The 27,065-nt window shown below is 41.1% G+C and overlaps 1 protein-coding gene across 1 annotated transcript in view; it reads right to left on the bottom strand.

The window, feature by feature from the left end:
* Window positions 1-20,576, bottom strand: part of NWD1 (NACHT and WD repeat domain containing 1) — a 67,272-nt gene extending 46,696 nt beyond the window's left edge. The window contains exons 1-8 of the mRNA XM_072156602.1: window positions 20,474-20,576; window positions 19,292-19,377; window positions 17,918-18,034; window positions 14,283-14,637; window positions 12,366-12,721; window positions 11,516-11,830; window positions 10,792-11,390; window positions 53-256 (exon numbers count right to left, since the gene is read on the bottom strand). Coding sequence (XP_072012703.1) covers window positions 53-256; window positions 10,792-11,390; window positions 11,516-11,830; window positions 12,366-12,721; window positions 14,283-14,637; window positions 17,918-18,034; window positions 19,292-19,377; window positions 20,474-20,576 — 2,135 coding nt within the window. The remainder of the gene's footprint in view (window positions 1-52; window positions 257-10,791; window positions 11,391-11,515; window positions 11,831-12,365; window positions 12,722-14,282; window positions 14,638-17,917; window positions 18,035-19,291; window positions 19,378-20,473) is intronic.
* Between the last annotated feature and the right edge of the window lie 6,489 nt (window positions 20,577-27,065).

Raw genomic sequence — 27,065 nt, 5'->3', positions numbered from 1 at the left:
AATTGAACTGCATACCTTTATATTATTTTACGGTTAAAGTTTTATTTCATACCTGTGGTATAGACCCAATACAGTGCTGCCATCTGCTTGCCTCTCCACCAAATATCCTTCAAGGTCATGGCGCAGATGGGTCCAAGAAAGGGAGGGAATTCGTATCACCTCTTCATTTGGAGGGGCCCAGTACTGATAAATGTCTGAGAGGACATCATTATCAATGGAGAGAATATCCTTTAGCTCAGCTTCTGACAAGCCATTCCTATGATGTAAAAAGAATTTATCAGGGGTTAAGGTGGTAGGTAGGTAGAAGATTTATCACTGTAACCCAACCATCTAGAGGGTTCTGCAGTGTTGGTTTAAGTAAAAGAACCTTTACCTGAGGTAAAACAGTCATATCATACCAGTCCTGTATTTAATATATCCCTCTTTGTGCTGTAACCCCTGTCAGGGATGGACTGCATAAGACCTCTGAAGGTGTCCAGTGGTTTGTAACACTTAGATATTAGCAGCAAATCCTTTACATCGTGTTTGTTGTTAAGGACAAGCATTTCTCACGTCCATATGATATCAGTGATTTTCAATAATGGCATACTGACTCAATGGGGATCATTTTCTAAGGGTCCTGCGCCCGCACTTTGGTCGGATACTCCGGCGATTTCCGATCCGCACCGCATCGCGACGGGGATTGTGTCGCACGCAATCGGATTTTGGTGCATCGGCGCCGGCTTGCACGCGACACAAATGGGTGGGTGTGCCGTCGGACAACCCGACGGATTCGGACTACGTAGGGGATATAACATTTCAAATTGTGTCACAAGACACGCACTTACATGAACCAACGGATGCAGGAACTTGGGTTCACAAGCTACGTGAATCGCGCCGGACTTCATCTTCGTCAGACCGTCCGGATCGGGGATTGCGAACGGACCGGGTACGTAAATGTGCTCCAATATTTTCTATAGCCTTATGCCTTATGTCTATTATTTTTCACAGTGTTAAAAATAATGCAGCATGGGGGACCAGAGCTTACTACTCTGATGGCAGCAAGATGGCAGCTTAGTACTGGAGCTCCGTGCGCTGGTGCCGAAAGATCCCTCAGCAAATAGGGAATAAAGCTACAACCATGGTCAAGTATGGAGGAAACGGTCGGGACATCGCCAAACATAAAAACAGAAAATCAAGCGGAGACTCTGGCCTGAACTTACCTGCATTGTGGCACTCCAAGATGGTACAGCCCACCTCGGGACACTCAGATATTGCAAAGCAGTCTGACTGAGAGGATGTGAAACCAGGAGGAGCCGCCGTCACTGATTTTTTTTAAATATCAAAGTCGGCTGTTATGAAAGCCATCACCACAGCGCTGGAACCCGAAATGCGAGAACGGAATGAAATAAAGGTGGATGTCCGCCATATTGGCAACACAGTGGAGGCCTCAGAGGGGCACAAGAGGCTTTTGTCAGCTTGAAGCTCCAAGAAAAGGACGCACAACTAAACCACACTATGGCACTCTTGGAAGACCAAGAGAACCGGAGCTGCCAGAAAAATATCCGCCTGAAAGGCTTGCCAGAAGTATGGGTTGGGGGCGCATTGCAGATTTTCACTACACTGATGGGAGCTGACAGAGCAAATGGAGTGGTGATAGAGAGGGTGCACCGCGCTCTTAAGGCGAAACTGGCAGTTAATGAACCCCTACGAGATGTGGTGTGCAGCCTAAGTTTTAAAGACACTGCTAAAATTCTGCAGAAAGCCAAGGAACATGCTGACTTGCAATATGAAGGGGCCAAATTAGCAATATACCATACTGAAACCTCAAACCTCTCCTGTCTACACTCCGGGGACAGAATATCCCTTACAAGTCGCTAAACCCATTCGGCCTTCACTTCACAAAAGGCTCTCACCAAGTGCTCATTGGACATTCGAACGACCTAGATGCCGCATGGAGATGCCTGGATTCAGAACCGGCTCCAGGCTTTAGTGGGCACCGGGGCGACAGAGCCTTAGTGGGCCCCTTTGTGGGTCGCCCCCCTACCCAGTGTAACCACATTGCCCCCCCTCCCCCTGTAGACACACCGCCGGGCCTGCCTAGATTTGTCATCCATAGCAATACAAAAGTGGTTACCTACTGCGGGGGACACTCCACTCCCCCTGCTGAGATCCTACATTCCATGGCAGACAACAGAACCACCAAGCCACAAAGAGACAAGAATAGAACCCCCAAGGGATCTGATGAGTGACATGCGGCTGAACCATAGGGACCTCCTTTCCCAAAAAGAAACTTGTAAGTATTTGGCTGTTTCCCGTGTTGAACGTTGAACTACACACGGAGACAGCCAGCCCTCGGTGGTATGGCAGACTCTCTGCTTGTTTCTACTGTCCAGCTCTAGCAGATGGAAGATTTAGAAAGTGGACTACACTCACTGGCCACTTTATTAGGTACACCTGTCCAACTGCTCATTAATCACATGGCATCAACTCAGTGCATTTAGGCATGTAGACATGGTCAAGACAATCTCCTGCAGTTCAAACCGAGCATCAGTATGGGGAAGAAAGGTGATTTGAGTGCCTTTGAACGTGGCATGGTTGTTGGTGCCAGAAGGGCTTTACCATCTCTAGGGTTTACAGAGAATGGTCCGAAAAAGAAAAAACATCCAGTGAGCGGCAGTTCTGTGGGCGGAAATGCCTTGTTGATGCCAGAGGTCAGAGGAGAATGGGCAGACTGGTTCAAGCTGATAGAAAGGCAACAGTGACTCTAATCGCCACCCGTTACAACCAAGGTAGGCAGAAGAGCATCTCTGAATGCACAGTACGTCGAACTTTGAGGCAGATGGGCTACAGCAGCATAAGACCACACCGGGTGCCACTCCTTTCAGCTAAGAACAGGAAACTGCGGCTACGATTTGCACAAGCTCATCAAAATTGGACAGTAGAAGATTGGAAAAACGTTGCCTGGTCTGATGAGTCTCGATTTCTGCTGCGACATTCGGATGGTAGGGTCAGAATTTGGCGTCAACAACATGAAAGCATGGATCCATCCTGCCTTGTATCAACGTGGCGGTGGTGTCATGGTGTGGGGAATATTTTCTTGGCACTCTTTGGGCCCCTTGGTACCAATTGAGCATCGTTGCAACGCCACAGGCTACCTGAGTATTGTTGCTGACCATGTCCATCCCTTTGTGACCACAATGTACCCAACATCTGATGGCTACTTTCAGCAGGATAATGCGCCATGTCATAAAGCTGGAATCATCTCAGACTGGTTTCTTGAACATGACAATGAGTGCACTGTACTCAAATAACCTCCACAGTCACCAGATCTCAATCCAATAGAGCATCTTTGGGATGTGGTGGAACGGGAGATTCGCATCATGGATGTGCAGCCGACAAATCTGCGGCAACTGTGTGATGCCATCATGTCAATATGGACCAAAATCTCTGAGGAATGCTTCCAGCACCTTGTTGAATCTATGCCACGAAGAATTGAGGCAGTTCTGAAGGCAAAAGGGGGTCCAACCCGTTACTAGCATGGTGTACCTAATAAAGTGGCCGGTGAGTGTATGTATTTCACCAGAGGGAACCATGAGTGGTGTCTCAGGACATTAGAAGGTTAGGAGACACATCACCCCACACCCAGTTCCCTAATTGACAAAGATAGATAGACCTGGGGTGGCCAGCAGAAGATCCAGCCGACCCCATTGAACACCTTTGTAGGACTTTGTGTAATTACACTGTTGCTATATGTTTCCCACCCGCTCTCAATCCCACCTCTGCCCTTTACCTGTCCTTCCTCCCTCCAGCCCCCGCCTGGTTTAGGTATATCTGCCACAACCCTCTATTTAGACGGAGGAAAGCATTATCATTCATAATGGTTGAGATCGCGGTACTTGGAACATAAAAGGGACTAAACTCTCTGAGATCGCGGTACTTGGAACATAAAAGGGACTAAACTCTCTCCCCAAATGTACAGTTACATATTTTAAAGAACATAGGGGCACATTTACTTACCCGGTCCTGTCGCGATCCTGTGGTGCGTTGTCCGATGAGGATTCGGGTCCAGTGCGATTCACTAAGGTTGTGCGTCCAATTTCCTGCAGGTCTCTTACCTGCAGGTTTTCCGGGTCTGGCACAAAGTTAATGGCAGAACCCAGCTATATACATACCCTTCCCCCTTGATGCCTGCCAGATACCTACCATTTATGTTAACCCAGAACTGGGGAAATATACTGAAATGTTGGGGGTATCTGGAGGATATAACGGTCAGTAAACTACTAAAAGAGGAACTGAACCCACTAGACTGCACAATAGCAGCTAAACTACAAGGTAGAGGGCCAATACATTTCATCACCCTGCAGCTCCAATCCTCTTGCAAAGTTTATATAAGGAAATATGGGAGTCGTAGAGAGGCAACCCTGTTAGAAATCACATCCACTTTGGGTGCTGCGAAATCAGCCAAGATCTCTTTCTTATGTGACTGCATGATGACTAACAAAGCAAAATCTGATCCCCTATACCTTTCAACCTTAGAGAAGGAACTCAAAGTGTCTTGATCAGATAGGGACTAGTTGTGGGTTCTCAAACACTCATATGGGTTCTCGAGATGTGTCCCCTATAGGAGAACCAATTCAAACTACTAGGAAGATGGTATAGAACCCCTGAGGCCCTATACCACTGGAGAATAACGCAGAAATGCTGGCGTTGCAACTTAGACACAGGCTCCCTTGAACATATATGGTTGCCCATTAATTACCCCCTTTTGCGGCGCAATACAGGACAAAATCTGATTCTGATCTATCTGCTCTCCCAGGTTAACTCTGAACATACCGCTAGTGTTCCTTGGCATGTCTCTAGGTGGAGTGCGATTGAAGGAATCCATGCTAGCCACGCACCTAATAGCAGCGGCTAAAGTGCTAATTCCGCTATACTGGAGGCAGTATATCTATAGAATGGAGGAGATCTCCAGCTGGGCCTCTCATAGACATGAGCAGTTTATAAAAGTATGGTCGCCATGGTCTACCCAGTCCTCAAGGGAAGATCACAGCAGTGATACTTAACGCTCCTTCCCCCCCAAGCAAGGTAGTTCCTAGCCCTCATGTGGTCAATCACCAATAGAGATGAGGTCATTGTAAAGAGGATACTTCTCACTCAAGACACATCATGGGCATCTTGGCTAGTTAGATATACCAACCCCACCCCATCCTCCACCACCTTTTTCCTTGTTTACCCTTGTTGTCTTCTGCCCATGCCCCCCATTTCAAAGTGTCTGTGACATACTCCGATAGAGTAAATGTCACAACATTGAAGCTGTATAACTGTATGACATGTCATATCTTGTGACATCAATAACACTGTAAACTTGTACATACTTGGAAACTGTGTGTTACTATATAATATAAATAAAAACAGAATTTATAAAAATAATAATAATGCAGTATGCATTACATTTTCATATATGCAAACTTCATGCAAAAGACATCAATGGGTCCACAAAGAAAAGCACACATCTTTTTCAGATTTTGCTGGGGAACCATTTTTTTACAACAATTTTGCCAACACCCATACACGATTAGGTTTTTTTTGCAGATGAAAGATGGACCTCCCCTTCTTAATAATCCTTGTCTTGGTCTTTATAGAGCATAGTCAATATAAGCTTGATCACAATGAGAGTCAATGGGGCAGATTTATCAAGCTGTCTGAAAGTCAGAATATTTCTAGTTGCTCATGGCAACCTCTCACAGCTCAACTTTTATTTTACCAGTGCTCATGCATATTTTAAAGGGAAACTGTGATTGGTTGCCATGGGCAACTAGAAATATTCTGACTTCCAGACAGCTTGATAAATCTGCCCCAATACCTTAAATTCTGTGTTATGTTCTCCAATGGTACATTGTAGTAACTTTAAAGGACACCTGTCATCAGGTCTGTGTCACTATTTCTGTCACTACTACCTGTTGGAGCAGCTGACAAGATTCCCATCCCAGCCTTTATCTAGTTATTTCATACATTATTCATTGTAAAATCATCTATTTTTTATCATGTAAATGAGGCTGGTCACATGGTCAGAGGCAGTGATATCACCCCTGTTCCCCCTCCCCTCTCCTCCCCCTGCTCCCCCTCCCCTCTCCTCCCCCTGCTCCCCCTCCCCTCTCCTCCCCCTGCTCATGTCTGTGTGTAATGTATAGTAAAGCATGGCTAGTGTCTGTGCTGCATCTGCTGACATGCTGCATCCTCCTAATATACAGGTGAGAGACACAGACATCAGCTACACATGAATCTGACATGTTCTGCTGTAACATGGCTGCCTGGAGCTGCTGTATCTATCCTAAACACACACACACACACATGCACACACAGGCTGCAGGGGGCGTGGCCACCAGCACCAGGAGGCACATCATTATACAGTCTCACATCATTATACAGGCTGTCAGTCAATCACTGGGGGTGTAGCTGTACCTCCCACTCATGAATAGAGTGGACCGCTTGAATATCATAGTATCATAGTATATAAGGCTGGAAGGAGACGCAAGTCCATCAAGTCCAACCTTCAAGAATTAAATAAATGTTTTATCCCCATAACCCGTGATATTTTTTCTCTCCAGAAAGTCATCCAGGCCTCTCTTGAACATGTACATAGAGTCCGCCGTAACAACCTCCTGCGGCAGAGAGTTCCATAGTCTCACTGCTCTTACAGTAAAGAACCTTTGTCTATGGTGATGGTAGAATCGCCTCTCCTCTAGGCGTAGAGGATGCCCCCTTGTCCTGGTCACAGGCCTAGGTATAAAAAGATCTTTGGAGAGATCCTTGTACTGTCCGTTCAGGTATTTGTACATTGTAATGAGGTCTCCCCTCAGTCGTCTTTTTTCTAAACTGAATAATCCCAAATTTTGTAATCTGTAATTGTATTCTAGTTCCCCCATTCCCCTAATAATCCTGGTTGCTCTCCTCTGCACCCGTTCCAGCTCTACTATATCCTTTTTATATACTGGTGCCCAAAACTGTACACAATATTCCATGTGTGGTCTGACCAGGGATTTGTATAAGGGCAGAACTATGTCTTTATCATGAGAATCTATTCCTCTCTTGATACATCCCATTATTTTATTTGCTTTAGCAGCAGCCGCCTGGCTCTGGTCACTAAAATTAAGTTTACCATCCACCAATACGCCCAAGTCCTTTTCAGCTTCAGTTTTACTAAGTAATTGACCGTTTAGAACATAATTATACTTTTTGTTTCCATGGCCCAAGTGCATAACTTTACATTTATCTACATTAAACCTCATCAACCATTTCTCTGCCCATCCCTCAAGCTTCCACAAATCCCTCTGTAATGCTAAACTATCGACCTCAGTATTTATTACTTTACACAGCTTAGTATCATCTGCAAATATTGAAACTTGACTGTGTAAACCCACTACAAGGTCATTAATAAAAATATTAAAAAGAAGTGGCCCCAATACTGACCCCTGTGGCACTCCACTGGTAACATCAACCCAATCTGAGAATGTGCCATTAATGACCACCCTCTGTTTTCTATCACTAAGCCAATTACTTACCCAGATACACAGATTTTCTCCTATTCCCAGCAGTCTCATTTTATATACCAACCTTTTATGTGGCACGGTGTCAAATGCCTTTGAAAAGTCCAGATATACAACATCCACAGCGTCCCCCAGATCCAGTCTTGAACTTACCTCCTCGTAGAAACCAATCAGATTAGTCTGACAGGACCGATCTCTCATAAACCCATGCTGACGCTGGGTTATAAGGTTGTGCACAGTGAGATACTCCAGGATAGCATCTCTAATAAACCCCTCAAATATTTTCCCCACCACAGCAGTTAGACTTACGGGTCTGTAGTTTCCAGGATCGCTATTTGATCCTTTTTTGTATATTGGTACCACATTTGCTATGCGCCATTCCTGTGGAACATAACCAGTCCTCAGTGAATCTTCAAATATTAAAAATAACGGTCTGTCTATCACCGTACATAATTCATGCAGAACCCGGGGGTGTATGCCATCTGGCCCAGGTGATTTATCTATCTTAGTAGTTGCGAGGCGGCGCCGTACCTCTTCCTGGGTTAAACTGTTGACATTATAAAAAGAATTTACATTATTCCTCATTGTGTCTTCCACCAGGGGATTTTCCTGGGTAAAGACAGTTGAGAAGGCGACATTCAGTAGATTGGCCCTTTCCTCATCTCCTTCCACCATGACCCCCATGTTATTTCTAAGGGGACCCACACTCTCTGTTTTTAGTTTCTTATCATTTATATACTTGAAAAATAATTTGGGATTATTTTTGCTCTCCCTGGCAATATTTCTTTCAGTCTCTATTTTTGCGGCCTTTATCTGTTTTTTACAGGATTTATTTTTCTCTCTATAATCCTGTAATGCCTCATCGCTACCTTCACGTTTTAGCACCTTAAACGCTTTATCTTTCTCGCTTATTGCTTTCCTTACAAGACTAGTTAGCCACATAGGGTTTTTCTTGTTCCTTTTATGCTTTTTCCCATAAGGTATGTGTTTCTCACAGGACTTTTTCAGAATATATGAGAAAAAGTCCCATTTTTGGGGGGGGCTTTTGTCTTTGAGAGCATTATCCCAGTCTATGCCTTTTAGGTCTTCCCTTAGTTGATGAAAATTTGCCCTCCTGAAGTTTAGAGTGTTGGTTGCCCCTTCACTAACGTGCTTAGTAAAGTGTAATACAAAATCAATGATATTATGATCACTATTCCCCAGGTTCCCCCCAACCTGTAGTTTTGATACCCTATCAGGTCTGTTGGTAAGGATAAGGTCCAGCAGTGCCCCCCCTCTTGTTGGCTCCAGGACTAGTTGCGACAGGTAATTGTCTTTTGTTGTTGACAAGAACCTGCTACCTTTGAAGGACCTGCATGTTTCTGCCCCCCAGTCGATATCTGGGTAATTGAAGTCCCCCATGATAAGTACTTCACCATGCTTTGAAGCCGCATCCATTTCACTTATCAGCATTTCCTCTGCTGCCTCCATTATATTTGGAGCCTTATAACAAACCCCTAGTAATATTTTATTATTCTTTTTCCCTCCTCTTATCTCCACCCATAGGGACTCCACATTTGCGTTACTGATGTCATCTCGCAAGACGGGCTTGAGGCAAGAATTCACATATAAACAAACCCCTCCCCCTTTTTTATTTATACGATCTTTTCTAAAAAGACTATAACCATCTATAGTAACAGCCCAGTCATAGCTACTGTCCAGCCATGTCTCGCTGATACCCACTATATCATATTTCCGTTCCAACATCAAGAGTTCCAGTTCCTCCATTTTGTTTGTGAGGCTTCTGGCATTTGTGTACATACACTTTATATGGTTTTCCCTGTCCGTATTCCTTTTGTCCTTATTCCCCAATCTCATTCCAGCCCCCCTTCCTCCCCCATGGACTATGGCTCTTCCCAGCTCTCTATGTACACCGTCAATTTGCCCTGCACAAGTGTAGTTGCCCTCCCCCCAGGTCTCTAGTTTAAACACTCCTCCAGCCTTCTAGCCATTTTTTCCCCTAAAACAGCGGCTCCCTCCCCATTGAGGTGCAGCCCATCCCTACTGTAGAGCCTGTAGCCCACAGAAAAGTCAGCCCAGTTATCCATGAACCCAAACCCCTCCTTTCTACACCAACCTTTGAGCCACTTATTTACCTCCTTGATCTCCCGCTGCCTTTCTGGTGTGGCACGTGGTACAGGCAGTATTTCGGAGAAAATTACCTTTGAGGTCCTTGCCCTGAGCTTATGGCCTAAATCTCTGAAATCATTTTTAAGGACCTTCCACCTACCTGTTACTTTGTCATTAGTGCCAATGTGGACCATGACCGCTAATGCTTCATTGGACATTTCACAGGTAATTTGCATACAGCTTTAGGACCTCATTGCTTAGGTTTACAGGCATGTAGAGGGACAATGAAGGTATAGAGGCAATGCTCTCTAATGGTAGTTTATGAAAATATATTTAGTTTAGGGGGGTTATTTTGCATGACGGGTTCTCTTTAAGGGAATACTGTTTTCTTGAAGATAAATACTTGGTAAACAATATTAAAGTAAATATTGGCTTGAACATCATAATACCTCTGCAGTTTTGTCTCTTTCCCATTGTGTAACCTATTTCCCAGGTGAACTGCACACACTCACAGCCTAACAATTGACAGGAGGCATCATGAGATGCTTTATGTGTACCCACACCTTTCAGACACATGCATATGTGCTGTTCTACAGTACAGATTGTAAACCTCGTGACCCAGTGGTAGGTACTAACAACTGTAAACCAAGAACATGTGCAAGATTTTGTGTTTTGAAGATGATCAAACCATCTAATCTCCACAATTTGGTCATTGGCAAAGTTGCGAAGGTACTATAGCTTGCCCAAATATAGTTTGAACTAACTATTCACTTGCGGCCCAATATATGCCATTCCTTGACAGGTGATACTGTTTAGAAATAATCAATCTTTTGTTATATTTCAGCATGCATGCACTTCCCAAAGTTCACCACTATTGGTGAGGTTCCACTTAGAACAAGGGTACTGTCAGGCAATTAGTGGTAAACTGCAGATGCTGCCCCTATCAAAAAAAAATAGTCATGTAATAGAACCCTGACATTTTTTTTCCATGCACATATGAGAAATCTATAATTTTTTTAATTGAATAATAAGTTGAATTACCAATAGATTTGAATTACCAATATGGTGATTAAACTTACTACTGCTCCTATCCTTGTTGTATTCATTTATATTTGAGAGATAATCAAAATTTAGTCACTAGCAACATTTTTACCTTGATGCCACAATGTATCCTAGAGCATGGGAAATGAGTACTTTGCCATGGATTGTTTCCAGACGCTCATATAACTGATGTACAGCTTCTTTTGTGTTTGTGGCGATATGCAGCTCTGAAGTTGGTGTATAAGATGACCACCTCTTGGCCTCATCAAATGCCAGTTTAAGAAGTAAAGGTTGTCCACATTTGCTAAAACTGTTCAACACAATATCTTGTTGCACATGAGTCAACGTACGTCCAGCTGAAGACATAAGCATATCAATCACCTGGCCACCTTGCTCAGCAGAGAGTGGTTCAACTTCCAAGTAAGCTGTTTCATCTGTGATGTTTTCTTTTAAGGTATTTAAGATGCCTCCTTCATTGGGCAATGTGGACAATACAATATGTACATTGCTGGGGCATTCTTTAGGCAGCCAGTGAAGATGATGAGCGCCATCTGATTGAGAGAGCTGATCAAGTGAATCAAGAAGCAAAACCAAGGTCTCTTTTTGCCTAGTGGATACTGTTGTGAGAATTTGGTGAAAAAAACGAACAGTCTCATTGTAAATATTAGTCACCTGAGGGGTAGGGGGAGGTAAGTCCAATGCTAGGCAAACCTTTATGGAAAGACAACACAAATTATCATAAGCATAATCATGAAGTATGAAAAAAAAATCACTAAAATATATGAAGTATGAATAAAACAGTTAGGGAAATGTCATATAAATAAATATATACCTACCTGATAACAAATACTCTTTAACACATCATGGATTTCTGAGCTTTGCGGTGATGTTCCAAGAAGTCTAAGCACTAATATATAATTCCCATTATTAGCTACCAAATATTTGATCATATCAAAGGCCTTACATAATAGTGCAGTTTTTCCTGATCCAGAAGCTCCATAGATGACAAGAGGGGGACATATGTCCTTCTCCTTCACATGAGCTACAAGTCTTTGTAACATGTCCTGCCGTCCACAAAATGCTTCTGACTTTTTGGAAGAAAGAAGCAGGTGGTGAATGACTTCTTGCATCAGCCAACCTAGCCAATGGTGCTGTTTGTCAAGACAGAAAAAATATTTTAATTTTTGAGTTTTTGTATACAATGTCCACCATCTAACATTTCTTAAGGTATGTATCATCAAAATCCACTTACTCATACATCCAGGCAATGTGACTGTGGTAATGTTCTTATATTTGTAATCCATGGCCTTCTTCCTTATAAAATTAACTTTTATAATTATCCTAATAAGCACTGTAGATTCACAGGCTGTTACAATGAACAGAAAATGTCTCACCCAACCAGGTTCTCTCCTTCCTCCTTCTGCCTTTGTAATCTTACAGTTTCAGGACATGCAAGGGGAGGTGAAACCTGCTCTGTTCATTGTAAGCCTGTGAAACTACAACACTTAGAAGCTATGGAAACACCCATCAGAGGCTCATTAGAATAATTTAATGGTTTTGGAAGGCAGAAGGCCATGAAAAACAAATATAAGATTACCACAGTCACGGTCTGGATGTATGAATAAGTGTCCCTGGTTTATCGTGATGGATTTTGATGGTAGATTTCCTTTAAATAACTCAGCTTACCTCTGTATCTGGTCGGACAGCATCTTTGATCGATAAAGAATTAAGTATTTGATGATTGACCACAGCAATGACTTGGTCACAGAGTTTCTTCAGATATGTTTCCTTGGATATCTGTTTACTGAGTTCAACTGTATATGTCTTTACTTTATCAGGATGCTTTTGTGCTATCCTGGTCTTTAAGTCATTTAGAAGCTCTTGAGCTTCAGTGTCTTGACTTCCTTCTTCTGTAACATCTATGAGGTATGAGACCTTATCCTTACACATATCCATATCCTTTACTTCCCTTAAGAAGATAGTGGATCCTTGTTGATCAGTTCCAGAAGCTAAGAGTCCACCCTCAATTTCCCATTCTGTCACTGCAAAACAGCAAAACCTAAGCTATGTTATCAAAAGAAAAAAATAAAACAGCATTTATTCCTACATCATAAAGTAATTTAGGTTGTAATAATATAGTATGAATTACCAGTAGCTATATCACTTACAGTATATAGATATAACTATATAAATTATTGTGTCATCAGGTAAGGTAGTAAGAGTTCTCCTTACAAAGACTTTGCTGCCTTGCAGGCGTGTAGAGGCTTATAGCCATTGATGTTCCATTAGGGAATTCTAGGAAATATGCAAATATGTTTTCCAGGATGGGATAAGGAAAACAATACCACTTTTTGCTATCTTAAATCTGTTCCTTCTGGAATAGATATACTGGTTTGGTTTTAGTCCCAAATAAGGTTATTAGGTTTCTTGAAATTCATGCTTGATGTTAAAGGGGCTTCCTTTCAAGGTAGCAAAAAGAGGCCTTGTTTTCCTAATCCTTTCCTGGAAAAGCATAATTCCCAGAATGGTGTCATCATCTTTCTAATACATCATCTTATATATAATTGTGCAACTTATTTGTAGCTCAGAATCTTGACCAACACTAGGCTCAAAAGTAACTGCAATTTCTAGGTAGCTCTTATAGCTCATCAGAAAACACTGGCAGATACGTTCTAGACTAGGGATCCTACCCTATATGATAGTAATAAACTGAAGTCTGAGCATACGTTTCATGCAAAGTAAATCTTTTTATTTCGATAATTACATTGAAAGTGACTTTCAGCTGTTATGTCTTCGTCAGACACACTGTAGAATGGATAGCGAGGAGAGAGGTTCCGGCGCTGAGTAAATGTGCGGCTGCACTTTTCCTTGAAAAGCACTCTGTAAGGAACAGTGCAGCCGCATATTTACCCAGCGAATGCGACCCCTCATCAGTCCCTGTGGCCCACAATCTTAATTTCAAAATGTATGGCTTTGGTGTTCGAGAGAAAGTTTTTTTTCAGTTTTCTGTCTTTCCCTCAGGCCCAAAGCAACCTAATATAGCAATAGTACAAATTCTATATAGTCATATAATCTCTTGGAGAATTGCACTTAAAGGGGTTATTCGGGTGTCAAAAAATACTTAGGGCTGGGCTGGGGTGGGCTAGTTAAACATAATAAGCATGTACTTAACTCGTCGGACACCATCTCCCAGTGCTTACAACGCTGAGAGATAGGGACGGATGGGAGGAGCCGGCCACATTGCGGACTGGAAGCTCCCTGTGCACGGCTTCTGTGCCCCTGAAAACAAACAGAGGCACGGATCGAAGGGACCGCGGCGCGGGACATCAGCGGCGCCGGAGGAGGTAAGTACATGTTTATTATGTTTAACTAGCCCACCCCAGCTGGATAACCCCTTTATCTCCATGCAGGAAGACGTTCCTCCACCTGCTAATTTACTCGCACAGAGGCTCTTGCTGCACACCAGACAATATAGCATCTTTCATTGGTCGAAATTGAGCTCAACTTATTGTCTCAAAAACCCACTCCTACATGAGGCTGGCATAAAATAATATACAGTTAAAGTATTTGGTACAAAGGTAATAAATTTCACTGAATACAAACCTGATTTATAATACTTATGTCTTTGGTTTAGAGAAATCAATCCTTCAACATATGCAGCTTGTGCAGCTGAGCGTAATATACTTATAAGCCGCTTCTCCACTTCTTTCCACTCCTTGGCTTCATTTGCTTGCATTTCTGCATGGGATGGATTTGTATCAGAGAAATGTGGAAAATGAACCGTAATAGGTTGGAATACATAAGTTGGAGGAACAGCATTTGTGTCTTTCCAAAACCAGTGGGTTAAAAGCTGAGCTTCCCCTTCATCTTTTAGGACTTTATTATATAGTATATTAAATTCTTCTTCATCTATAACTCTAGGTATTGGTCTGAATCCATAACGATTTCCAATAAGTGCCTATTAAAATAAAATATGCATATTATCAGATAGATAGACAGACTCCATTGATTCTACTTTGATATGCTCCATCCTGTATACATGTACTAATGTGAATTATAATTAAGCTTACATTTGTTTTCATGTTTTTGAAGAGATCCCTCAGCGGAGGCTTGTGTTGTAGAGTTAAATACTCCAAGGAGAAGTTTGTTGATTAATAAAGGGCAGGTAACTGCACAGCTAATCTATATCTAGCGCATGGGCTACTTTGTATTCTTAATAGTAAGAAGTACACAGAAAAACATGAATGCAATACTGCACTGTCAATTTAGTATGAGATGAACAGTGCTATTAAATGCATACTGGCCATCTAACTGACTTCCTGTCAATCTACATTCATAACATTAAAGGAAATCTATCATCAAAATCAAGAATGATAAACCAGTGACACTTACTCGTAAACAGCATGATTGTGGTAATTTTCTTATATTTTTTATCTATGGCCTCTGGGGGGCATAACCACAGCTCCTCCATGCAGTAGCTTTACATACTGTTACACAGTGCAGGAACACGTCCCTCCCACTGTGTGAGATTAGAGCAGGTATTGGGAGGAGGCAAGTGTGGAAGAAGCAGTGTGGAGGGGAAGACATGATCCTGCACAGTGTAAAGGTGCATTCACACACCCATCTGTGGGGATGTATATGCAGCCGCAAATTTGGGCATACCGCCGTGTGAATAGACCCTAACAGTGTAATACAGTTACATGTGTCTCCATATGTGGTAATAACCTTTAAACACTTTAATATATCCATTGTAAAGGAAGATTGTTTTCTCGTGACATATTGTACTTTCGATTAGTTTAAACATTTAGATGGTACTTCTTTTGCATTTAGTTGTGAAAAAATCCTGAAATTTGGCAAAAGTTTGAAAAACTCTCTTTTTGGAAAGTTCAAAGTTCTAAATTCTCTGCTTTTCAGGTAATTAGTGATGCCACCCAAATAAATTCAAAAATAACATTTACTGAATGTCTGCTTTATTTTGGCATGTTTTTTATGCATCCTCTCTTTATTCTAGGATATTATGAGACTTAGAATTTTTTATGAAAATTGCCATAACCTATATTTATAGGGACCTGCGCAGCTTTCATGTGACTGCCAAAGGCCTAAATTATAGTAAAATTCCCTAAATTACTCTTTTATGGAAACTACACCCCTAAACATATGGAAAACGACTTTTAAAATGTTCCAGAAGGAGTAAAACAAAATTGAGGTGCTTTTTAGAAATTTAAATTTTTTTCGACAATACATTAATTATGGGCCACAAAATAGACATTCACAATTGATTAAATGACAAAAATATCCACAAAGTTTTATACCCAATTTCTCCCAGGTATACCGATATCACATATGTGGTGGTAAACTGTTATATGGCCACATGGCAAGGCAAATGTCACGGCTGCACCTGGGATCCTCGGTACTCATCGTGGGTACACCCATGCCCTTCTATGTGGCGCGGCAAACCCCCGACCGGGACTCACGCGCACGGCCCAGTCGGGAAGCAGGAGCATTGGAGATGTCAGTATGGCCTGGAGGGTTGCCACTAGTACAAATCCAAGACACTGCGCTGTAATACAAATGCTGGTGCTCATGTGCTGGTGCCAGAAGCTGTACATAACTGTACATCCGTTTGAGCCTAGGCACTTGCAAAATGGCAAAAATGGGTTAATACTGATGTGTTTTATGATGCTTTTTGCCTGGTGCATGTTGCAGTGCATTTCAAAGCGCAATAAAAATGCATTTTGTGAATGCTGCCTAAAAAATATACAGGTAATATTTCCATGTAGGATTTGGTGAGCCCCCAGAATCAATTGCACTTCTGGTCTCTACGACCCCCAGTCTGAAACTGGTTACTTACATTTGTGCAGTTTGTTAAATAAAATGACAATTAATGGTTCACATGGTGTGTTTTGTATATGCTCAGCGTATATATACGTCAGGAAAACTTTCAACATATACCCTGAGCATATACATTTTGCCTCCATCTGCACAATATACACTCACCGGCCACTTTATTAGGTACACCATGCTAGTAACGGGTTGGACCCCCTTTTGCCTTCAGAACTGCCTCAATTCTTCGTGGCATAGATTGAAGGTGCTGGAAGCATTCCTCAGAGATTTTGGTCCATATTGACATGATGGATCCATGCTTTCATGTTGTTGACGCCAAATTCTGACCCTACCATCCGAATGTCGCAGCAGAAATCGAGACTCATCAGACCAGGCAACGTTTTTCCAATCTTCTACTGTCCAATTTCGATGAGCTTGTGCAAATTGTAGCCTCAGTTTCCTGTTCTTAGCTGAAAGGAGTGGCACCCAGTGTGGTCTTCTGCTGCTGTAGCCCATCTGCCTCAAAGTTCGATGTACTGTGCATTCAGAGATGCTCTTCTGCCTACCTTGGTTGTAACGGGTGGCGATTTGAGTCACTGTTGCCTTTCTATCAGCTCGTACCAGTCTGCCCATTCTCCTCTGACCTCCGGCATTAACAAGGCATTTCCGGCCACAGAACTGCCACTCACGATGTTTTTTCTTTTTCGGACCATTCTCTGTAAACCCTAGAGATGGTTGTGCGTGAAAATCCCAGTAGATCAGCAGTTTCTGAAATACTCAGACCAGCCCTTCTGGCACCAACAACCATGCCACGTTCAAAGGCACTCAAATCACCTTTCTTCCCCATACTGATGCTCGGTTTGAACTGCAGGAGATTGTCTTGACCATGTCTACATGCCTAAATGCACTGAGTTGCCGCCATGTGATTGGCTGATTAGAAATCAAGTGTTAACGAGCAGTTGGACAGGTGTACCTAATAAAGTGGTCGGTGAGTGTATGTTGTATACTGTGCAGAAAACAGGATGGAAAGACACAGCAAGCTATGTCTTTCTATCCTGCTCCCTCCTGCTGAGCAATGCTACTCAATGCAGGCCCTTTATGTCTATGGGAGCCGATCAGAATGCTGTAGGATACATCCTAACCATATGTTATGCCAAAAAAAGGCATGTGAACCCATCCTTACTCTTTCTCCACTTGTTGCTTTTCACTTCTTTCTGTACTACCTTCTCTATAAATATCGGTGCTTGAGCATGTGTCCATTGCTTTTCTTTTCACTTTATAAAGCGTCTTAAAGGAAGTATCAAAGATCATCATCATCTTCTCTCTTTTGCATATTAATGATTTTGAGATTATTTTTTGAAGCCATTCCAAAAACCATGTATGTAATCAAAAACAAACATCTCGATATAACTTACAATGAAGTAGGGTCCCATGGAAGTCCTCTTACAAGTTTCAATCTCTTTTAGACAAAGATCTGTGGTCATATGATCCACTGAGGCATAATCTCGGACTCCCCAGCGCATATCTACTACCTAATGGGAAGATTGTTGTAAAAGAGAATCAAACATGTCATAGTTACTGGTGTATTACCTTATAAATGTCTATTAGATAAAGTGACTTTATATTTATATACATAAGTAGTACCCTGTAACAGAAAAGCATTGAACTTTGGACATTTGTGAACTTGTAATATTTCCTCTATAGACCATATGATTATTATTACTGTATCTGTATAGACTAATAGAAAGGGTTAATGAACATTGAGAGACATTTCTGGCCATGTATCTCCAGGTATAGTAGATTGTTTTGCAGAAGAAAGTCAGACTTGTTTAATAGACAAGCAGACAGTCTGACCTCGAGAATGACAGGTGCTGTCTGGAGTTTTTTACACTTTAGAATCTCGCAACCATAGAATATAATGGGGACTCGATGTAAGTCTATGGGAGAATGCTTTGTCATTGTTTTTGTGCTGACTCCTCCTCTGGTAGAAGGTATATAAGAAAAACAGTCCCAGTCCTTAGTGTCTTGCAGTTAGGAAACAGTGCTTTGAGGAGAAGACTGCCAGTCTACCTGAACAACCAGAAGAAGTAGATGAGACGGGGATATTCTGCCTTAGACCATTGCCTGTAACCAAGGTACTAGCCTTCTAAAAAAAGAAAGGGACAGCCAAATAAAATCGGCAATGGATCCATGTAGTAGTTGTAGAATGCAGCTGGGGTCAAAACACATAGCTGCAGGAACCAGTAGGATCAGACACCTTTTCTAAAACATAAGGACATTACATGTGCTTGCAGACCTTGGCACCCAGCCACTGTCTGGTGGTAGTATGAACCATGTAGCAGCATGGAAATTGGGACAGAGAAGTCAAGCTGAAGAGCATAGGCCTACAGACTGAAACCTATGTCTATATAATAATATTTAGCCTTGTGTCCTCTTCAATGTTTTGGGGACAGGGTTTTATTAAAGTATTCAAAATATTGATGCCTGGTTCCTAAGATACACAATCAGATCAGTGGGGACAACCCCTTGAGCTGGGTAAGTGCTACAAGCTTTTCATTGTTAACAATGGGTGAAGGCTATTATAAGTTGGTCCCATTAATAGTTTCTTATAAGTGAATAGAGCCGTGCTGCAGGTGCTTCACCACAGTATATGGTATATGTGTTGCCTAATACATTTGTAATTGGATATAAGGCAGAGGTGTCATCCAATAAGCTCTAACACTAGCAAATATGCCTCTAATGAACAAAAATTTACTGTATAATATAGATTTATGATAAAAAAAAGTTACCTCAAATGTTAATCCATGTTTCTGGCAGAAAGCTTGTATTTCCGGATAGGCTGCCTCTAATAGTGCGTTACGTTCTTCAGCCATATCTGAAGTACATGATAGAATAATATAATATAATAATAATATAATCAAATAAAAAAGCTCAGTGTCTGGGTTCTGCATAATTCACAGGTTCATCCATACATAATATATGAAATGCAGTTTCTATATACACTTCACTAGAGTAACCTCAGAGTGACTGTACACATTGGTAGAGAGTAACTCACATTTTATACCAGCTGTTTTTGTATAAAGCTTTCTAATTTCAGCACATTTGCGCCCCTTAAAACTTGCATTAAAAAAAGAGCATAAATTAAAACTCAAGTATAAGTAAGTTCCTAGAGTTCGCATGTGAACAAAGTAGAAACCTCTTTGCTCTTATACAAGAGAGATCAAGACGAGTCACGGGAAGTAAGTATTGATAAATCTTTCACACTCTTAAGATTTACACATTATAGGAAGTCTCAGTGCATAAATAGACCTGTGGTTTGATCTGAAAATAAAAGCCATGTCAATTCTTTCCAGGAATTTCCACTGAATTTACAACAGGTAAATTTGCTACAAAATCCATATACAAACATATGAAAATACATTCTGTAGTTCTGTGTGCGTGTAATATTTTATCAGTATAGTCATTCTGTAATTCTATGTAAATTATATGAATGAGTAAACCTTTTACCCTGGCTAAATGAATTCTTGGTAGATACCACAATGTTCAGTGTTGTAGTAAGGTAATTCTTTCACAAGGTATATAGATCAATGATTAGGTTCTTGTATATAATACTGAAAGCAGATCTAGAATTTGGCACATCTGATCATTAGACCCTTGTCATGGTTTGAGGTGTACCTCACCTTTCCACAAACTTTTAGAAATCAGAAGTCCATTGTGTGTACATAAGAATAATGCATTTTCTGTGTGTTATGTTAGTCAGTTTTCCCCTACTGTAGTGCGTTTCTGTCCAAAGCAGATTTCAGAAGAATTTATCTTTTTTTAAAATTTTCTTGTGTTTATATTTATTCTTCATTTATGCAAAGTTTTTTTTTTAATAAACCTGTTTAATAGTTTTTGTTTTAAACATAGTATATAGTTAATTTATTAAGATTTCTTTATTTCTTCTTCCTCTAAACATTGAGTGAACTTACCTGAAAAAGTGGAGCTTATGAATAGTCGAACACTCTTAGATGACTCTAAGGGCAGACTTTGTGCTTTCCCTCTGAGGATGTCCTTTAGATTAACTGAATCCATTTTCTGAAAATAATATAAATAATGGCAATGACCTATGTAGCCAAGTCATTGAAATACTACAGATTTATTAAAGGAAATCAACCACCTGGATTTAGAGGTTTTTTAATCTAAGCATACTTACACACTGACACATTCTCCACATTGAGTCCATGCGGACGTAAAGTGTTCAAGGTAAAGATCCAATGTAATTCCTTCCTTTTAAGGATTTTTTTCTCTGTCTCCTCCCCTGCGTAGGGGGAGCACATGGTCTATAATCTGGAATTTGAGATCTCTTTCGGTATGGCCAGCCTCGGTAAAATGTTTAGATACAGGCAAATCGCGTCTGTTGCGAATGGTATATCGGTGTTGGTTAAACCTCGTTTTGAATTTTGAAGGTTGTTTCACCTATGTATAAAAGGCCACATGGGCATCTAAGCTTATAGATGATGAAACAGCTGTCACAATTCAAATAGTGGACTTTAAACTCAGTAATATTTGATGCACATTTTGTCCAGTTGTTGCTGTCCTCTCATGCACTGCCTGACATATGTTGTAGGCTTTCTATTAGCAAGAAACACCCCATTCATATCATATGCTATCATATTACTAATAACAATTTCTTTTCTTTTTCTTAGATGATATGGACATAAGAAAGCCACACATTCCTCCACACATGCGCAATGGAGCACCACCAGGCTTGCGTTCCAACAATGCGTGTCAAGCTTCCAAGACACCGGCGCGCCAAGCCAGCCACTCGGCAGCTGCCAAACGGATCTTTTTTTGCACACCGATGGTGGACGAGGTGGTGAGATGCCCGGGCCAATTTTAAATCTACTTGATTGACTTTACTCTAATTGTGTTCACGCACTGACCCAGCACTTTACTGACACAAACACACTAGGTGTCATGCACTTGTCAATTCATGCAATATGTATGCACTTGCACTTTAAAATGTTGTATACAAAACATGCCATTTTAAAGTAGAATGTTTTTATCTGTTGTTCACCATGAAATTTGACTATGATGATGTAATATGTTAATTAGGGGGTGGGGACAAATGTATCACATGATCACCTAAATGGGGTATATATGTATGATGTTCACTCTTGTTATTTGGCTTGAAAAAGGCTCCAAGCGAGCCGCAACGTTGCTGTATTTTGAAACATGGGATAAAACGGAACCCACTTTTTACACCTAATACCGGACTCTTTGGTGTGCTGCCTCTTTCCGCTACTCTATTTGTAAAGGACCCGAGCCCCGGTCCTACTGTGCCTGCACCCACCATCACCCACTGCATTGTGTGCTGCTTACATTTTCTTCAAGTATTTTTTGGCTGAATGCTTGCACACCACCTTATACCTACCGCCATCATGGATACAACTCCATTGTTAAACCTAACCCATGTTTTCGCCTACACTATGGAAGACAGCGAGAGGATTCTGCAGGACTTGGATATAGATGCTGCATTTCTTACCACCCCAGCCACACCTGAAATACAACGCAAGTTTGAAAACGATTCAAAAAGGTTGGTGTCCCTACAGTTACATCTTGCGACCCTTAGCGGATACTAAAGGGCCCAGATGATACCAAGGGGCATACGTTCAAGATTGTACCCTCGTTTTTTCTGCATGATTCTGGAAAAGGGGGCACTCACCAGTATGTCTGTGTGCTTGGTTTACAATCCTTGATCCTGGTGGTAGATGTCCTTCAAAATGAAACCATTGGCAAATACAACTTCAACAATATTATGCCTATGTCAGGCAAATAATAAAAAAATATGGATCTTGGAATTTGAGCAAGGGAAAATGAAAGTAGTACTCTCTACTGAAGGCCAAAATAAACCTCATGCTTAACTCATCCACGACCACCCTCTGATGAAAGACGTCTTTTGCAGTTTTCTTCTACTCCTACACTAATCGCAGGAGCAGGATTGGGTCAGAGACAGCCAAAGACCCTAGTGCAAAGGGAGAAGTGGTTTATTACAATTTTTTGCTTTTCCTCTGCTTAATGTATCACGGTCTTCACAAACACCGCCGGGTCTGTAGAGGTTAATCAGAGCTGCTGTGTCTAATCAGACCCCATTCCAGCTGTGATGAAACATCTTCCCTCACAGGGGGTCATTTCCCCCTATAACTGGGGCTCTCACAGGTGCCCCAGTTACAGGTGAAAACCATAAGTTTAACAAAAAAATAGAAATTGTGGAAATGTCAGTTGTCTTTTATGACCTCATGGAACACACACACCTCACATATTTATATTTAATATATTTCTCTTTAATTAATAATTAAACATTACATTAGTTAATTTGAGTTAATTTGAAAACTGAAAAAATATATAGTATACATTACCAAAAAATATATTTGACAATTTTACTTTATTACTCATTAATTCAAGATAAAAAGCTGTATCATTTTGTAATCTACAGGGTTTTTTTTCTTCTTTTTTTGACAGAAAGCACCCCTTTAAAGGCAAGATGATGTTTTTGCAGGAAATGTACTTCAATGTTAAATGCCATAAACCATAGAATGGGGATGAACTAAGCCAAATGTATATAAAAATCATAGACAAAATATCAGCAGCTGGCCATATCTCAGTTGCATCTCAGCCTGGGCAAAAAATATCTGGTGACCTTTTTAAGTGCTATAGCGACAAATGTTTAGGCATTTTATCAAGTTTTTCATTTTTATTAATATTTGCCATCCTATGTGCAAACTATTTACATGCACCTTTTTGTGTTGCTATATAACAGTGATGGCAAACCTTTTAGCGATCGAGTGCCCAAACTGCATGCCAAAACCCACTTATCTACCGCAAAGTGCCAACATGGTAATTAAGCAATATTACCTACATAAGGGCCAAATAATACTACCACGTTTTTACCACCACTATTAGTATGCATAACACAGACATATACAGTGCACACATATATACAGTATGCATAACACAAGCATATACAGTACACACATATATACAGTATGCATAACATAGACATATACAGTGCACACATATATACAGTATGCATAACATAGACATATACAGTGCACACATATATACAGTATGCATAACACAGACATATACAGTGCACACATATATACAGTATGCATAACATAGACATATACAGTGCACACATATATACAGTATGCATAACACATACATATACAGTACACACATATATAGTATGCATAACACAGACATACAGTACACACATATATACAGTATGCATGGCACATATATATATACACATATACACACAAATATGCACAGCACAGATACAGACACACACATATACTTATATACACATAACAGACATAAACACACACATATGTGCATAACAAAGACATATTATATATCTGTGTTATGCATATGTGTGTAAATGTCACATATACACACACAGATATGCATAGCACAGGTATATATGTATGTGAACTGTATAAACAAATTGTAGATACTGTACAACTTACAGTTATCTATGAGGAAGGCACACCGCAGCCTCTGGATGTTCCGGGTCACAGCATCCCCCTCCCCCTCTCTCTCTGTCCCGGCTCCACTTTAGGTCTCCTAGTAGGAGGGGGAGGTACAAGCTTCACCATGCTGCTTCCTGCTCCCAGCGCTGCACTGGGAACTTCTATTAGAGCAGCGGCTCCTCTGACAGGAGCACAGACATTGCCCTGCACCCGGCCAAGTGCTGCATCTGAGGGGCCCACAGGTCCTCAGTTTAGAAAAACTGCATCTACCCCATGCAGTGTGATTTGCCTGCTCTGTATCTGAGCGCAAGGTGCAGATGCTGTTCTTCTAAACTGAGGACCTGCGGGCCTCTACACACGGTGGAGGATGATGGCGTGCGTGCCAGCAGAGAGGGCTCTGCGTGCCCTGTCTGGCACGTGTGCCATAGGTTCGCCACCACTGCTATATAAGATTTTTTAAATGAAACAGTTGAATATAAGAAGTACAGAACAGTTTTGGAGAAAAGGCTTTAAATGGTCATTGTCTTATTGATATTTATGTTGGCAATTTAATAATTCATTTTTAAAACATATTCTTATGACATGTTGTAAAGATTAATGAATAATGCTTTCATTTTCCTAAATAGTTTAGAATTTAATATTGTGTGTTGATTAGCTGTTTTTTTCTATTGACAAATTTATCTTATTGTAGGTCAAAATTGCGCCTAAACTGTTTTAATGTAAAGTGATTAATAAGAGGCAGAAAATATACTTATCACAGATGGTTGTAGATTGTGATAATTCTGGCAAAACAGTGTGCCAGAATTTAGGCGCAACTACTACACTTAGGCGCACAAAAGTGATAAATGTTGCCCCATATGTATGAGCCTATAGATAAACATGGCTACCACATGCAGCCTAAGGCTACATTCACACTACCGTATGGAGGACGTATATACGGCCGACGTATATATGGCCGATATACGTCCTCCATAGATGGCAATGGGCGCACGGCGCCCTACGGGAGCGGTACGGTGCAGCACATGTGCCGTTCCGTACCCGGGAAAAAGATAGGACATGTCCTATCTCTACCCGTAGTACGGCGCCGTGCGCCATAACTTCCTGTGGAGAGGGGAGGGGGTTAGCTGCGCTCACCTCCTCCTCCTCTCCCCGTGCACTGCCGTTGCCCGCTACGGTACGGGCGGGCAACGGCAGTGTGAATATAGCCTAACACTGGGTCGGTTTGAAAGAGCTTGAAAGAGAAAATGATTGGATGCAGTTTAGGAAAGCTCAAGGGATAATATACATCTTTTCAATTGGAACATATAAAATTATCCAGACTAATTCAAATCTGATATTAAAATTGCCAAATGAGACCCAAAACTGGTTTGGGAAATTTCGCTCTGAATCTATGAAATTTTTAGCCCTGGGTGTTTTGCGTTTCCAGAGATTACTGGATTTTCTCCAGACAGGATACCTATAAACTTAAGATGTATTTTAGTTTCTGTGTTAGTATGGAGTCACAACTCATGGGCTCAATATACATAAAATAAGCCATATTTATATCCCTATGTAACAGGGGAATGATAGCTTACATTAATGTGTTTAAAGAAAAAATAATTTATATGCTATACATATAATGTAGCAGTATAAGGTTGGCACATGTGCATTTAATTTCATCACAAAAACATAAGACTCTCTTCTTAATATATGAAAAATTCATAAGCCAGTAACCTGAGAACTATTTATTACCTGTTCTCTCTTAAAACTGTCAGACGATAACACATTCAGATGTCTGACAAATTACCATTCATTTCCAGGCCTGAGCAATACAAACAGAATATGTTTTCTATCATATTCAAGGTATTAATAAAATATAAAATGCAGGAAAACAGTTAAAGTTAAACTTACATAACAGAGTAACTAAGTTGCCCTGTAGTAGATGCAGCTGAATCGGCAGCCCTTGTACACCTGAGAGTGAGAGACACGCAATGTGTCAGACTATATGTCATCTCTATAACAACAAAAGTTTTCTCTTAGGGACAGTTGAATGAGTCTTCAGGGAGCTGGGAAACCGTATTCTGTTTTCTGCTCACATGGCTTTTACACACACATATAGATCATTGCTTGCAGCCTTTGTACAAGGCAGGTCAAACCAGTTAAGATCTGGTCCTCTGCTCAGTTAATACAGTTACCATTCAATGCATTACAGGTGACAGTCAGAATTCAAGTGACTCTGTAGATTTATATAAAACATATAATCGTTGGCATAACTACCACAGTAGCAGCCATAGTAGTAGCCAGGACAAGGCGTTCTGGTGCCCTAGGCAGATAACAGAAATGAGCCCTCCCCTCGAAACCATAAACCGCCCCTCACCCCCCAGGCTTCAACCAGTTAATAAGATTGTTAAAAACATTATGGGGAAGATTATATCCTGACTGAAGTGACTGAAGTGCAAAATGAAATTGAGTAACCCCCCATTACAAATCGTATGAAGGCAATCTAATTAGAACTCTATTGATGCATTCATAATGGAGTTCAACATTTGAAAAAATAAAAATAAAAATACACACTATCAGTACAAATACTACACAAATAAACATTTGTGCAGTCCCTATACCACGTACATAATTATATCTCTACAATCACTATATCATACGCATTAATATATGCCTAAAGGAGCTATACTGCAAACATAACTACATCTGTGCAGTCAGTATACCGTATACATATATCCGTGCAGTCACTTTACCGTCTACCTATATCCCTGCAGTCACTGTAATGTGTACATATATTGCTGCAGTCACTATACTGTATATATATATTCCTGCAGTCACTTTACCATATACATATATCCCTGCAGTTACTATACCATATACATATATCCCTGCAGTCACTATACCATATATGCAACACCCCTGCCAACACATAGGCAAGGTGGTAGTTGCAAATAGCGCCCTCTCCATGTCAGGAGCTGTTAGGGAGACTGATCACTTCTCTAGGAGGTCTCTAAGTACCAGAGAACTTAGTAATTGCAGCTGTAGCTACTGCTTGCTAATTCAAGAA

This window comes from Engystomops pustulosus, chromosome 1 (genome assembly GCF_040894005.1).
Source record: "Engystomops pustulosus chromosome 1, aEngPut4.maternal, whole genome shotgun sequence".
Lineage (NCBI taxonomy): Eukaryota > Metazoa > Chordata > Amphibia > Anura > Leptodactylidae > Engystomops > Engystomops pustulosus.
Note: the sequence above shows the minus strand (reverse complement) of the source record. Positions and strands in the feature narration are given on the sequence as shown.